At 36.8% G+C, this 15,567-nt stretch overlaps 1 protein-coding gene across 2 annotated transcripts in view; it reads left to right on the forward strand.

The window, feature by feature from the left end:
• EXOC2 (exocyst complex component 2) overlaps nucleotides 1–15,567 on the forward strand; it is a 134,102-nt gene that overhangs the window by 71,122 nt on the left and 47,413 nt on the right. For both annotated transcript variants that reach the window (XM_080379913.1, XM_080379914.1), the window contains exons 13-17: nucleotides 2,088–2,212; nucleotides 6,204–6,272; nucleotides 6,528–6,685; nucleotides 9,731–9,852; nucleotides 13,531–13,592. In XM_080379913.1, the coding sequence (XP_080236039.1) occupies nucleotides 2,088–2,212; nucleotides 6,204–6,272; nucleotides 6,528–6,685; nucleotides 9,731–9,852; nucleotides 13,531–13,592 (536 nt within the window). The remainder of the gene's footprint in view (nucleotides 1–2,087; nucleotides 2,213–6,203; nucleotides 6,273–6,527; nucleotides 6,686–9,730; nucleotides 9,853–13,530; nucleotides 13,593–15,567) is intronic.

Genomic DNA, 15,567 nt, shown 5'->3' on the forward strand with positions numbered 1-15,567 from the left:
GATTATAATAGAATAAAAGAAAATTTCTGCTTTAATATAATTGGAGCTTTCTTTAGCAACAAAGTCAAAATATCCTGAATTTATTGCCAGAATGTCCTTTTGACATGATGTGCAGTATCTTATTCTAATAAAAATCTGCTGTCTGCAGGCTCAGGACTAAGCCTGAACTATAATTCCTGGAGGGGAAAAGAATTTCATACATGAAGTAAATCTTGCCAGTGTGTTTCCAGTTAGGAGCAGACATCCCTGATTATAACCTTGGGTTGTTGCTGGAGCTTTTGGCAAATATGAAATGTTTTTTTGAAGAAGCTGAAATCTTTTGGTTAGAACTTGGGGTTTGTTAGTGTTACAGAGCCTCTGTTGCTGTAGTACTGTTGGCACAGCTTCCTGGCATAGTCACAGCTTATGTTAATAAGAGGGGTTTCCCTGCTTCTGAGTCTAGACCAGTTCCCTGACAATCATAAACCAAGCTGGCAAAAGTAGTGCTCTGGCATCCTATCTGTGTCCACCCTGTGAGCTTTGCTAGTTGAGTGTTGAAGTTTTCATGCATCCTAAACAAATGCTTCGCTATCAGCAGAGTTACACTTTAGTTATGTCAGTCTCTCTCCAAATTTTGAGTTTCCATTGTGATATTTTAAAAATAAAAATTTCAAATACTAATCCAGAGTCCCTAAACCTTTGGCCACGAGGAAAAAGAACATTTTGGGTAGTGCAGCTCTTTATTCATCCACTAAAGAAATGGACCGGTATTTGACCCACATCTCGACAAATGAATGCTGCTGAAGGCATACTGTATTTCAAGGAGATTAAGGACTGACTACCAACACGATAAAATACTGAGGCTCTGGTGAAGCCTACTAGTTACCTAATGTGCTATTAAGGCAGGCTATTTTTGCCTAACTGGTGAGTTTCTGTTCTGTGTGGACAATATTCTTTAGCAAAGGCAAAAAGTGCTGTTTCATCCAACGTTTTTCTGAATTTCCTCAGTTATGATAACACCATGTTTTTAACTTTATAATGTATAAAAGACCAGATTTTATATAAAAAACTGCGCACACCAGCAACAGTTGACCTCTGTAACTGTGTGTGTTTTGTTTTTAAAAAATATGCAATTTCTTTTTCCAAGTATTTTGAAGTGGACTCTAATTCTTGAGGTGAAATATAAGTCTCTTATCGCTATTATACCAATACCTTGTGTTGTTGAAACTTCATAATTGATAAAGCTTCAATGGAGAAAGCAGGTTAAAGGAAACTTTGTGAAATACTTTTCTATATTTTCTGTGTTAATTAGTACTTTTCTTCTGTCCCTGTTCAGTTTTATTTTTACCCCCTCCCTGTCCCCAACCTCCCTTTGCCCCATTTGATAACAAATTGAGAAAAGTTATCTGCTGCCAAAATGTAAGCTGTTTTCCTGATGTGTTTTAATAGCCAGTGTAGTAGGTTTGCGAAGTGAGAGATACCACAGTTACATGTTATGATTGTGTTCTTCTTCCAGGAATCTCATTATATGATTAGCGATACATTTATTGAGTTTTAACAATGATGTTAGAATCCCCTCTGTTTTTCAGATAAAAGATTTTACCAAACAAATGAAAATAAAGGTGAGAGGTTAGCAACTTGCCCCGGGGAAATAAAGCAGATTTTCCAGTTTCCGTTGTCTGCCTTAATCACTAGCCCGTCCTAGCTGCCCTGTTTCTTCAGCACCACCACCTGATCATTTGAATCTTCTAATGCCTTGATAGCTTTCATGTTATCTTACCTTTTAGAGTGGTTTGAAGACAGAAGACCAGCTGAATGAATTGTTAGGTGGACTGCATTAGATACCCCTACAAAGGAGCCTATTCTTTATATACTGTTATAGCGCTAGCATCTTGTAAGCATATGAGCAGAAAGAGCTTATATATGTATACTGTTTATATTCACATATGTGGACCGGGCCTTAAACTTTTTCATTCCTGCCTGAAAGGTTTTGTATTTACTGCTTAGTCATTTATATAATACAAAGCAGCGGCAAGCTAGTAGTACAGTTTTTATTATTCGTTCAAGTTTTTCAATTTTGCTTTTTCCATCTTCTCTCCCACTTTTAGCTTGGCGATACAAAGCTCCTCAGCAAGTTGTATTTGTTGAAAAGTTGACAAAACTTGTTGTAAGTCAGCTGCCCAACTTCTGGAAGCTCTGGATTTCTTATGTGAATGGAAGTTTATTCAGTGAGGTATGGGTTATTCTATATAAATGACTTTTTAGTAACAAGCTCCATAATAATTATGTTTGAAGTATTGTATTTCACTGGAAGGACTGATGACTTATTTTAATTAGAGAGGTTTATAAAGCAATAGACTATTACACATTTGAGGGATGCTACCTTGACTAGTAAGATGTCTAGCAATACTAACTAAATATAGAAGTGAGATTTTTATTTTAAGTTTTAAAAGAATAAAAGCATACGGTGGAATTAGAGTTCTGCCAGTAGTGTGTGTTCCAGATGCTGGCATCTATATCTGTGTAGTTCCACCTCTTACTCATAGCTGGCCAGCTGCCCTTCATCAGTGATCTGAATAGCAAATTGCATGAAGGATAGAGATACATAAAAGACAAAGTCATACAGAAAAATATTGTTTCCTTTCTGTGGAACAAGAGTACTCATTTCTTGATCTTTAAGTATTTGGAAGTGAGGATAGGTTCAAGACCACAGTTGCAGAATGACCAAGGCCCAGAGTAGTATACACAGACATACTGTAGGGACTGTAGTCTGGAAGTGCACTCAGGTGCAATCAATCACCTGTGCTTCCAGTCCTTCTTGCTCAGATGATCTAAGTTTTATAAATTATGTAAATATAATCTTGATAATCCAAGGAGGCGGGGGGGGGGGGGGCGGGGTGGAAGGTAGTGATTCATGACGTTCTAGTTTTGTATGTACACTATTAACAAATTTTGAAATTATGAAATTAACAAATTTCATAATCATTTGATACGGGTAATAGTCAATTTACCATCATAATCATTACCGGATAAATACAATAGCTTTGTGGTTTGTGTTATTGCTAAAATTTGGTCATAGAATTACATTATATTTTACAGAGAGTTCACTTCTGGTTCTCAAACCGCGTTGTTTCTTTTCCAGAAGGGGAACTGTAGTGATGACATACTCCCAAAGGGCAGGTCTGACAAATACAAACACATCATTGAAGTGTAGTGAAAGGCAGCTCTCTGTTCCATCAACAGATGCTAAGGCGCTAATTCACACCTCATCTGCATAACTATCACTGGGAAGTCCTGCTGACTGCAGTTTGGATTCACTCATTCTGGGCCCTAAAAAACTCTGAAGACAAGGTCTATAAAGAGATGCAGAAATAGTTAGGACAATATAGAGCAGGTGGAAAATAAGCAAGCTTTTGGACATGTCTATTATTCAGATCAGCTTCTATATCGAACCTAAAAATTCATGCATCTAAAACTGTTTAACTGTTGCTATATCATCTCATCTTTCAAGATTTTTTTTTGTCCTTCCGTACTTACACTGTCATGCTGTGCTTAATCCTTAAGTCATAACAGCTACAAAATCATCCCTAAACCAGAACTGCAGCTTTTGGTAGAAAATAAAAACCTTGGGAAAAGGAAAATTGGAAGTGAAAACAGTGAAAATTTTGCCATTTTCCTTTTCTCTAACTAAAGAATTAATTTCTCAAGCAGTTATTCTATTTATTGCCTTGGTGTGTAAATCAACAGAATGTTTTCATATGATGATACTAATAGGTGCTATAGCCCTTTATATGTTGAACACAAACTACAGAGCGTTATAGCTCCAGTGAAATCAATTCTGTTTGTGATCCTCATTGTACATGAAACAATCAAAAGAAAGATACGATATTTACTTATAATATTCAGTGAAGGAAGTAGAATCAAGAATAAACCTTAGTACTGTTGACTTTCAGAAGAATAATTAATTTCATAAGGGAAATGACAGCCTTTATATTTGACAACAGTATCATTGGAAATTAGACTTTACGAATTCACCTGTTAAGTTGTTATAATAGGTTTTTCAGAGTACAGTGAAAAAGAGCAATTTCTAGAGAAACTAAGACTTGAACTGTAAACAAGGTTGAGAAATTCTGCTCATGAAAATGACTGCAAATGGAAAATGCACTGATCTTATGTCATGTCTGAAGAAAACTGTTTCCATGTATTTAAGAAAAAAAAAAAAAAAAGAGGAAGAGGTAGTTAGGTAGTTTTCCTGTTAGTCTTTAAGGCACGCTTACTCTTCTTCTGTTGGGCCAGATTCTGAGCTTGTGAGAAATTAATCCCCATACATTTGATTTCTTCTGCTCCTTTGGTCCTTACGGAAGCCCCCCAAGTTGTTGGGGAGAGAGGCGGGATGGTGCCCTCAGTTCATTTTGTGTGGTCTGCATGCTACGATGCACTGAGAGTGAGTGTGAGGAGAGAGTGGCATAAGCTAGAAGACTTCTTCTAGAGCACCTAAGAATATCTGTTAGACATCACATTCAAGATTCAAGGTTTACATGTTTTTCTGTCAGAAACCGTACAGATTTTAATTGTCCACGAAGAAATTTCTTTTACCACATTGCTTGCTATTTATTGTCATTCAGGAAGCAAGGTGATTGCTACAGTTTTTTAAGAAAAGTCCTGTGAAAAAGGTATAGAGGGTCATTTCAGTTAGCTTATTAAGTCCTCAAGACATTTGGAAAATATGGAAAGAAAATCCCCATATATGAATTCCAAACTGTATTTTCTCTTGTTCAGTTTATAGGGTTTTGGGGGTATGTGGTGGTGTTAGTTCTGAAAGGTCAGCTATATGCCTTAAAACATTGTCAGTTAAAGATTTACGTGGTATTTTCAACAGTTTAAAAAGTTGAGTTCTTTGAATCACTCTAGGCGAAGTCACATATGTGAGTAGTAACCGTTGGTCTTACCACAAGATGGTTTTGGTCTGTCTGTGCAGGAAAGGTTTAAGGTTGGTCTTCAGTAAAACCACTAAGAAAAAGAAAAATAAAAATCAAAGATCTGTGAAATTTTTTTTTTTTTGGTGGTTTAATCCAGCTGTAAAACAGTGTGAATTTTAAGTTGCTACCTGAGGTTTAAAGGAATGCAGCTTATTTCCTTTTTAAGGCATTAGAAGACAGAAGTGGATATTACATGCAGCAGTAACTCAAGTGTTGTTCTCAACTGAAACTGTCTAATTCGGAGCCTTAAAGTACGAGTTTCATAGTATGTATTTTCCAAAACTGTTTGACAGTTTTATTTTTCTTTTAGTTTTTGATCACTTCAAATTATTTCACCTTGAAAATCTGAAATGCTTTAGCAAAAGAGGGAGTTTGAAAAATACAGCTTTTCAAATGAGTGACTTGAAAGCGAACCGATTCTCTTTGAGAACACTCTCTTCATGGTGTTGCGCTTTTCGCCCAGTAGATGTTGCTGTACATACATAAAAGGAGATTTTCTAACTAGAAAATCCTAGATCTGCGCTCAACCCAGTATTTGAATTAACTTTTTCGTTATAATTTACTCTACTGTGTTCTCAGTAGACTCCACAGAAGGCTAGAACTACAAACAGGAAGACTATTAGTCAAACCATGGGTTTTTTCAACTGTAACTGTCTCATGCAAAGTACTCCTGTTCCTCAGTTTTCAAAGTGAACTGTCCATGAAGATACAGATTATTTTACATTTGTTACTATTACAGAACTATTTAAATGAGAATTGTCAACAAAATGCTGTTGCTTAAACAAAAACCCCTCAGTCCTCCCCCTCACATGTTACCATTCCAAATTGCCCTCATGCCAAGAAGTATCTCCCATGTCACATTGATGTCCTTCTCCAGGCCGCTTTCATGCTGAGGAAATAAGAGTTCCTTCATATAAATTTGATCCACAATTGGGCTATATATGTTTTAGCTCTCACTGACATGGCAGTGAGAAAACTTCAACCTCATGAAGTTTGTATTGCTTGAGCTACTCTTACGCTTATCTCTGACTTTGTCTTAAAAAACACATTGTCCCTCAGGTTTAAACATTAGCACATTTGTTTAGAGAGAGAGTCTTTTCGTATTGAGAGGCCATGGGTTAGTTTTTATAATTGCATCATAAACTTATGGGTTTTCACTTCTTCACCTTGAAACCCCTCTTTTCAGAATTGTTTTAACAGTGGTTATGAGATACTTACACTTTTCAATTTTCTCATTTTCACAAGACTGCTGAAAAGTCAGGCCAAATGGAAAGATCAAAGAAAAACGCCAGGCAAAGACAAAACGATTTCAAGGTAAGTTATGGGGGGAAACCCTTGCTTTCTTTCAGTTGTCCTTCAGAGGAATATACTTTAGTGTCACCGCCTTGAAAATTAGATTTCTTAAATCATCTATGTGCCCTGATACCTCCTTCTCCTCTACTCCCTACCATGTAGAGCCACCTGTATGTAAGTAATACATTCCAAGCTGTTGTGTGTGGCAACTACATGGCTGTTTAAGTGCTTTGATAGAGTTTTTGCGTGATTTTTCTTTCCCTTCTTCTGATGCAGAAAATGATTCAGGAAGTGATGCACTCTCTGGTAAAACTTATCCGTGGAGCTTTGCTTCCATTCAGCCTCAGAGAAGGAGAATCAAGACAGTATGGTGGCTGGGAGATGAAATCTGAACTGTCTGGCCAGTGGCTAACACATGTTATCCAGACTGTAAGGTAAATGGATCTATGGGCCTACAAAATGATGCTAGTCCTGGAATATGTGTGTTTTTAAAACCAGTTGTTTTGTTTATTGCGTTAAGTACCCTGAGTAGTGAGAATGTTAACATTTTCAAAAAATAGGATTAAAAAAATCACTTATGGCAGATTTAGGATTCTGTGTGCGAGTATAATAATGTCTCATGATATAGCTTCATTACATAATAATAGATTATGTTTTTTCATTACCATCTTATGAAAAAAATTGAATAAAATACTTGCTTGGCACAGGGTAGACGCTCCACGAATGAAACAGGATTTGGTTCTTTAGAGTAGAAAGCAATTAATCTGCTTCATTTACTACAAGCCTTCCCCATCTCTGCCAGAATGGGTGAAAATAGAATGCTTCTTACTATAGTATCATTCTTAAATCATGTTTAAATCATTCTTAAATCATAAAAAGTTGTTTTATGGAAGGTGATATTCCTGCTTTTAATGTCATTCTACTTACAATTACATTTGTTTATAAATTTAGTAATGTGCATGTCATTAATTACAAAATGTCTCATTAATATACAGAATGTGCTTCTATTTGTCTATGGAGGATATAAGAATTGTCATTATTTTTTTGGAAACTTGATTATTACCTGGATATGATACTATACTTTTTATCTGCAGTTTCCAAAGTAGGTGACAAGCAAAGCACAGAGGAAGAAGAGAAAGGGGTATAGTCACATACAGATATTCTTATTGCGGATGGATGCAGACGCATCACAGTGCTACATACCTGTTAAGTCTCCTTGGCGCTTTCCCAAAGTCTGTTGTCAGTTACATTATCTGTACTTCAAGCATTTAGAAAAAAATTTTCCATGTGAAGTTTCTTATTCTAGCTGAATTTTATGGAAAGCTTCCAATTTAAGAAGGAGCTGACTTGGCATTTGATGAAAAGATCTAAAGGGGCAAGGGAACAGGCTTTGGCACCAGTGTTGCCCTTTTATGAGAAGCAATCCAATTTCACTGAAATTATAAAATTCTAGAATTTAACAGTTGCACATCTGTAATATCGACTTGGAAAATTTAACCAACAGATTCTCTAGAGGTTGGTTGTGCTGCCGAGTCCTGCCATCCAAGGTATGATCCAGGCTGTGAGGTTATAGGATATGTGAAGACTCTTTTTTAGAGGTTCTCCTCTTGCTTTCTGACCACTGCTTTGGTAATGAATGACTGAACTGAGAGCTGGGGGAATTTTCTCTCCCTCCCACTCTTTTCCCCACCTCATGTTCTTACTGATGCCTGTGCTGGCACTTTAGTAGTGAGCTAGACTTTAAGGCAAAGCAGTCAAAAGTAGAGAAGAAAAGGTGCAGTCTGGAAGAGGAACTGAACATACCGTGATGGGGTACTGACCAGTGATGACCAGGTCAGAAGCTTCTGCAAGTGCTGCAATTCTTTTTGAGCCCACACACTTTGACAATCCGATAAAAGCTTGTGACACAACAGCGATGAAGGTGAACTCTTCTCCTGAAGAGTCTACACATTGCATAAAAACCTTATTTATTGCGAAGTTATGTAATAGCTTAGGTCTTACTTGTATAGTTTCTAACATAAAGTCATTATGAAGTACATGATAGAATTTCACTCTTTTCAGCCATCTCACAAATGATTTACAGTTCTATTTGTATGGAAGAATGTTGAAACTTACAAAATTAGATAACAAGGAGTTGTCATTACATCTGTGCGATCTCAGTTTCTCTGCTTGTTTATATGTATAACACAGCTTAAAGTGGGGTGGTTGCAGGGTCTTTCTCTTGTACCCCATTCTGTCATTGCCCAGTATGAATAAGCTCCAGAGGATAAATTAGAGCTATGCAATAAAGTGAAGCTATTCAGAAGCTTTAGCTTTACTGTAAGGATAGAAAGGTATGTATTTGTTAAGGTGAGTTATAGGAAGAAAAAGATTACCTTAGGAATGTCACAGCTGTGTGCTCCCTTAGAAATGAAATCAACGCTGGACTGCACAGAAGTCCTGTACTTAAACTTCTCATAGATGGGTATTTACGTGTTGTGTTTCCTGGATGGCTGAGATAGTAGATTGCGTAAGTCTGCACTAATTCAGTAGTTGTGCTGAGTAGATAGCAGCCTTGTTAATCGTAAGGTTTATGATGGTTTGTGCGCAATACCAGGGGTAAGGAACTGAAGCCCGCAGGTGGATGATTGGAAATGTTCCAGTTAGTACTCAAACTTGTTTGCTTGTGCCTTCCTGCTTCGGTTCCTTGGCATTTTCTAGTACCTGTGCAGTAGGGCAGATGCCAGTGGCGGCATTTGAATTGTCCTTGCTTAAATATGCAAGAGTCAGATAAAAGCAGTGAAACTCACTTTGTGCCCCTAACTAAAGTCTGAGCTCAACTGCAGGCTTTTAGTTAAAAGCCGAAATACTATTCGTCACAAGCAACTGCTATGTTACTATTTCTACAGGAAGAAATGGAAACGAAATGTTTCCATCCTCAGCTACAGTAGTTGGTGATTTGTGCCCTGTCAGAGTTGGGGGCAAAACAGTGAATGAATGCACTCTTCACTCCTTAAATGTGTATATTCTTGGCAACCTGATGCACAGCCACATCATCATTTATGGCAGTGACTGTTGTAATGCAGATAAACAGTATCTTGGAAACCCTGTTGTGGACCTAGGATTTGATCTAGGAATTCACATAAAAACTGCAAAAAAGCTACTCCTGCTCCAAAACCATTACTCTTGGATCATAAGACAAGAGATGGATGCAGAAAGGTAGGCAGGGAAGTGCAAGAGGTCAGTGTGAAAAATAGGCATGTTGCTGTGATGACATTAATTATTGTAATGTTACAGAAAAATAAATCTGTATTTGCAAGCTTCTAAATTAAGTAAATAATTAATCTTTTCTGAATAGGATAACCAGCTTTCAAAGATACACTACGGATGGAGCTACTGCATTCGCATGCACAGAAAATGTCTTAAAAAGTCAATGAAGTTATATTAGCTTAAAAGATCCTGCAGATCTACACTTCAGTCTAACTTTATTTGCTTTCTAGGCTTAGTTCTGAATCTCTTACTGCACTCGAGATACCCAACGATATGCTTCAGATCATCCAGGACCTTATTTTGGATCTTCGTGTACGTTGCATTATAGTGACCTTACAACACACAGCTGAAGGTAATAGAAGGCTGCAGATCTCTTTGCTTACTGTCAATTTTTTTTGCTTCTGATTAGGCCAAACAATGTTCTGGAAGACAACCATGTTTGTTACAGGCATTGTAGTGGCAATGGATTCCACTGAGTTCTGTAATATCTCACTGTTACTCAAGTATTTCACTTTTCTGACAGAAATGTGTGTTAGGAGTTTTTTCTTCCCTTAGTTTAATGAATACATTAGTTTAGGTCTGTTTCCTTTGGGCTGAGACAGTTTTACAATGCCAGTGATTTATCTCATGATGCAGCTTTTCCATATTGGAAATATATTTTATTTTCTTTTTTGAGTTCTCGAATGAAGTGAAGAATGAAATAAGTAGTGTCCCACTCCCAAGAAAAAAAAAATCCCCATCCCTTTATAAAGTATTTTAGTTGTGTGTTTTCCAAGGCCTTTTACTAACATTATAATCCCTAGGCTTCCTGCTGTGTACACAGTTTTTGCCATAAATGTCTGGATTGTCAAGGGCAGTAACACATTCTCTAAATCTAATGTGACTGTATGTGCATCAGAGGCCATTCATCTTACCATTCTTTTATTCAGCTTCGAAACTTAAATATGAATGAAGTAAATCTTCCAGAAATAAATGTGTCTCTTAAAATCAGGGCAGACTGATCTACTAATTCACTTAGCTTCCAAAAGACTAATTACCTTCAATGTTAAAAAAAAACAAAACTAGGGCTTTTTTAATCTTAAAGTTTCATCAGGTTTTAATCTTTAACATGTGATTCATCATTATTTTGAAGGCTGACATGGAACTAAGTTTTTTACTAAAGCCTGAAGTGTGCAAAGCACAGGTGGCTATAATAAGCAAATTTTAAAATTTTTGGTGACATAGCATCATAAAGCCTCTGTAGTTTATTTAATATAATTTTGATATGAATTGTATTCTTAGATATCAATTCTTTTATTATATCCCATTTCAATGTTAATGTTACTTTTCTGCTTTAATATCAAGCTAGCCATACAAATACATAGTCTTGTCTCTTTAAAACTCTGTACAGAAAGTATTACCACTGTTTCAGATGTCACTTGAAGTATGAGGATGTCTCTTTTGCTTTTCTTCACTTAGCACAATTGAGATCAATTACATATGTTGTTTTATTTTATTTTACTTAAGTGGTAGGTGAAACAGGTGAGGGTTGGGATTTGTTTGGTTGGTTTGGTTTTGTGTTGTGGGGTTTGGTTGGTTGTTTTTAATTGTACCATGAGGATGGTCCTATTGGACTGACTGCCCTCTGTCCAGCAGTTGTGACTGATTCCTCAGATGACCTGACTGTTTCAAAGAAAGAAAGAATCTAGCTCCAAACCATTTTGCTGACAGTTCTTAGCTTATTAAATCTCTGAGTATCTGTCTAGCTTCTCCAGTGCAGTCCAGAGAGCTCTGATAAGTGATTAATGATGAAGCTCTCGGCGAAAAAAGTCTGCTGTCTGACTAGTTTTGCCTACTTGTTGCATCATGATGATAGCCTAGTTCTTTGTTCAGATCCAGTGTTTCTGCTGCTTGCATACTGATTGCTGGCCACTTGTGTTCTGTGGAGGAAAAACTCTTGTGGTAGTCTGTGCCTTAGGTTTTTATAAAAGCAGATTTACCAGTCTATGTGTGTACAATTCTCTGTATGTCTGAACATCTTTACTCATGCTTTTTTTTTTTCTTGAATCAAAAGAAATCAGATCCCTTGAGATTCTAGTATGTTATGTTGGCTGGATAATGTATCTCTCTCTGATCTAGCCACTACCAGCAGCCTTCCTTGACTTCTGCTTCCATCCCCTATCAGTTCTGTGTGTTGGCTGTATCCTCAAACAGGAGAAGAAAAAAAGATGCCTGCCTGTATGATGACTCTCATTCCATGTTGTTGCACTGTCTTATCTATGGAACCCTTTGTTTTCTTTGTTGTTTTTTGCCAGCTAAAGCAAAATTACATGTGTGCTGTGTGTTTAGATGTGTTTTTCTGGACAGGACCAGGTTAATCAGGCCCTTGAAGAAACTTGTTTTTAGGGAACCAGTGAAAAAGTAGTTAACGGATACTCTCATGGAGCTATGTAGATGGATCTCGGCTGTAGTTACATCTTTAAAACGTAAGTCAAAAAGGTGCCTCCTGGACTTGAATCTCAGCTCTAGAATCTCTCTGAAATATGAGCTGCACAGACTGCTGATAGAAAGTTCAGTCTCACCTCTTGTTGCAGCTTGTAAGTTGGTAAAGGCATTCAGATTGGTTAAAATTTTTAACAGAGCTCTCTAATGGTAGCTATTTAAATAGGACACATCTGCCCACACACAGGGGGTTCTTGTTGTCTTATGATAAACATTATATACTCACACTGGTCCTGCGAAGCAGCCTGTGTTCTTTCCCTCTTATATGTGTTCAATGGTCATAAAGGTCATGAAAGTCAAATTATGTGAATGCCAGACTAGACAGGGGGTTTACATGAATGTATCTGACTGGAATTCGGTGAGCAGTGAAATACAAGAAAGACATTTGTTGTATTAGCTCAGAACAGAATGCAAAATCGAGCAGCAGCAAAAGCATGTAAAGGCTGATAAGTGCAATCTAAACCCTTGCAAGAATATTGGTTGAATTAAGAGGTTTACTAAATAGGCAAATGAGTAATTATTCTGCACAATCCTTTAATACTTTTTATCCTCACTAAGCCTACACTTCCGTAAAATGTAGCATTGCAGGGTATGACACCATAACCAAGCTTCTTAATTTAGCTAATTAAATCACCAAGGTAGTGAAGATACCTTTCAGCATGCATTAGTTATCCTCTTCTCTTCGATTTTGGGGAGAGATGGTAATTCACCAAAATTTTTGCTCATTTGAAAGGGAGTTTCATGGTGTACAGACAGTTCTGATGAGTAATTTGTGTGTGAAAAACTGTATGTCAAAGCCCCCATGACCTGTACACGGTTCATCTTTGTTCTGTTTACAAGTCAATTAAGCCTTAAAAAAAGTGATGGTGCAGAATGCGTGCATCCATAGAGGAATTTTGTTTACAGTGCATCAACTTTTGATTTGCATCTTGACTTAGCTCCTGTTAGCTTCAGTATGCCTATAGAAATTGGCACCTTCTGATTAGCAGAAGAGAGTGGTTTTTGCATATGCCTTCATGTATTTTTGAAGAAACTCTAGCAGCATGTATTCTTGACCCCAAGTGGGGACCCTGTGCCTCTTCTATAATTGTTAAATATGAATTATATGCTGCCCTTTCTGTCTTTGCTAAAATACTAGGTACTTGCTCTTTCATTTTTAATTGAACTGGAGTATAATAGACTAGAGACTTGGGTTCTTAAGTGCAGTATTTTATGTTGTGATTAAAAATTTACAAAATAAGAACAAACCCAAAGCCTTCACAATATTCCTTTAATTTTAATCTTTCCAGTAAAAGATGTGCTTCATGCAAGTCTTGCCATGTATCATAGATACGGTTCTCTGTGTGGTGTCACCAGCATACCATGTATGAGTTCCATTCTTAGTCACTTGAGAATGCTGAAAGCTTTGAAGCTTTTAGTGCTATTTGCTTGTATGCCTAGTCATTGCAGTCCCAATGTCTGTGGTTTAACTTTTCAAGTTCAAGGAGGTTTTAATAATGAAAATGAATACCTTCTCCTTCCCCCCTCCCCCTCTTGCTCTGTCTTACAGATATAAAGAGGTTAGCTGAGAAGGAAGACTGGGTTGTTGACAATGAAGGTTTGACATCGTTGGTGGGTATACTTGTGTGTCTTGTAGGCACATTCTTTGCTGTATTTTTTTTTTTTGGCAAGTGTAATGAAACTGGTTTCTGTATTCTCCAAAAATTGGGTTATTTTGGACTTTGTATGTGTGCATACTGGTATCTCTAGTTTTATTAAAATATGAAAATATAGGAAGATTAAAAATACAAACTTTTTTGTGCAGATGGTAGCTTACTTACAGCACTCTTAACAGATTCCCAACACCAAACACAAAGTTGCTTTTTTTTATTTTCTTCCTTTACCAACATTTTTATTTGTACTCCTTAAACCATTAGGTCTGAAGTAACTTTTAAGTGATAACGCTAGTACTAGACAGCAATATTTTTGAAGGTACAAAACAGAAAGAAAAAAAATATACATAAAAGCTTTGTGAATTTGTGAGACATGTAAGAACTGGGCACCAAAATATGTAGCATGACTTTCTGCTCTAATTAGGGTAATTAAAATGTATCAGTATAATTACTACTGACCAGCATGATTTTGCTGAGATAAACAATAATAACTTTCATTGTTAAGCATCTTATTTTAGAGATGGTTTCTTGAAGTAAAAAAATATTTTTGAGGTCACAACAAGTTCAGTTCACATGAAAATGCTTCATAACTTAGTAGGCACACTACCATGGAATTGGTCTGTAGCTAGATAAATAGGTCACTTATATGTTATAATGAGAAATTGAACTGAAAAGCAACTAATTTAGGAGATTGCCTACACACAAACAACAGATGACTTGAAACCAAATTCAGATAAATTAGTGAGATGCTTTCTGGAAATAAACAGTAATGAGTAATGCCTAAAACATAGCAAGCTCGTTGTAGGTGTGACTTAAAAACAATCTGCGAAAGCAGAAAGGGCCTGTGGGAGGGAGAGTTGCTTTGTGTATTATCTAAGGCAATGCTCCACAGACTGCTTTAGTTTTTCTTATTTGCTTCTATAAATACATGTTTGAAGTTGAGTAGGAGGACATTAAGCAGTCACAGTATACACATTTGTAGGAAGGAGTGTTGTGGGGCAATTGTAGTATTATAACCAGATTTACAGCCTCTAATCGAGGTTTCAGTTGCCACAGACTTGGGCAAGTCCCTTAACTTTTCTGGTTTTTACTATTCATCTGTAAAATGGAAGGAGGAGGAAGGATCTTCCACAAAAGCTTTGTTTCTTTATGCTTTTGCTGTATCCTAACCCATCTTTGTTTAAAAACTACTTAAGTCCTTTTTGTATTCAGGAATTGCCCATGAATTCCTTGTACACAGCACTTCCCGAGGTACTTTTTTGAGGCTTGAGACATGCCGAATTGTGATGGTGTGAGTTGACTATGTGTTGTCATAGCAGTGTTATTTATCTACTAAAGCAGCGTTAGTTCATTATGGTAATGTTAGAGCAAAAATTGTACCAAAAATTAACCGGTATAAACAAGGACCAGGCAGTCTCCTTGGGGGACGTTTTAGATTTAAGACAGAAACTGTATTTTAAGTTTACAGGAAATACTGGTTGATAATGCCTTCGGCATTTATATTCCAGGTAAAGGATACAGTAAGACACAGAACCAACTTCCCTCAGTTTCATAATAGCCAAAGAGTAACATACCTGAACAGCTTTATTTTCCTGAGGTGTGATATGTTTTTTTTGTGTGGAAACAAAAACACAAGAGCAGCTTGAACTGCTATTCTTTTCTTTTAAAAACAATTATTACATATTGTCTTAGTGGGTTTTTTTCCCCCCGTGATTTTTCAGGTTGCCATGCAGGCATCACTTTCATGATCCACCTCCACCTCAGCATTTACAGAAATAAAAGTTACTTCTAAACCTAAAGTTGGTGACAAGCCATAAATTCTCTACTGGATGAAAAACAGGTTTACACGGTTTAGAAGCTTTTTTTGTCCACCTCTTTGACCCAAATCCAATAGGATGATGTCCCTTTTTTCTAGAGCAGTGACGCTTCTGAGC

This window comes from Falco punctatus, assembly GCF_963210335.1.
Source record: "Falco punctatus genome assembly, chromosome: 3".
NCBI classification, from domain to species: Eukaryota; Metazoa; Chordata; class Aves; order Falconiformes; family Falconidae; genus Falco; species Falco punctatus.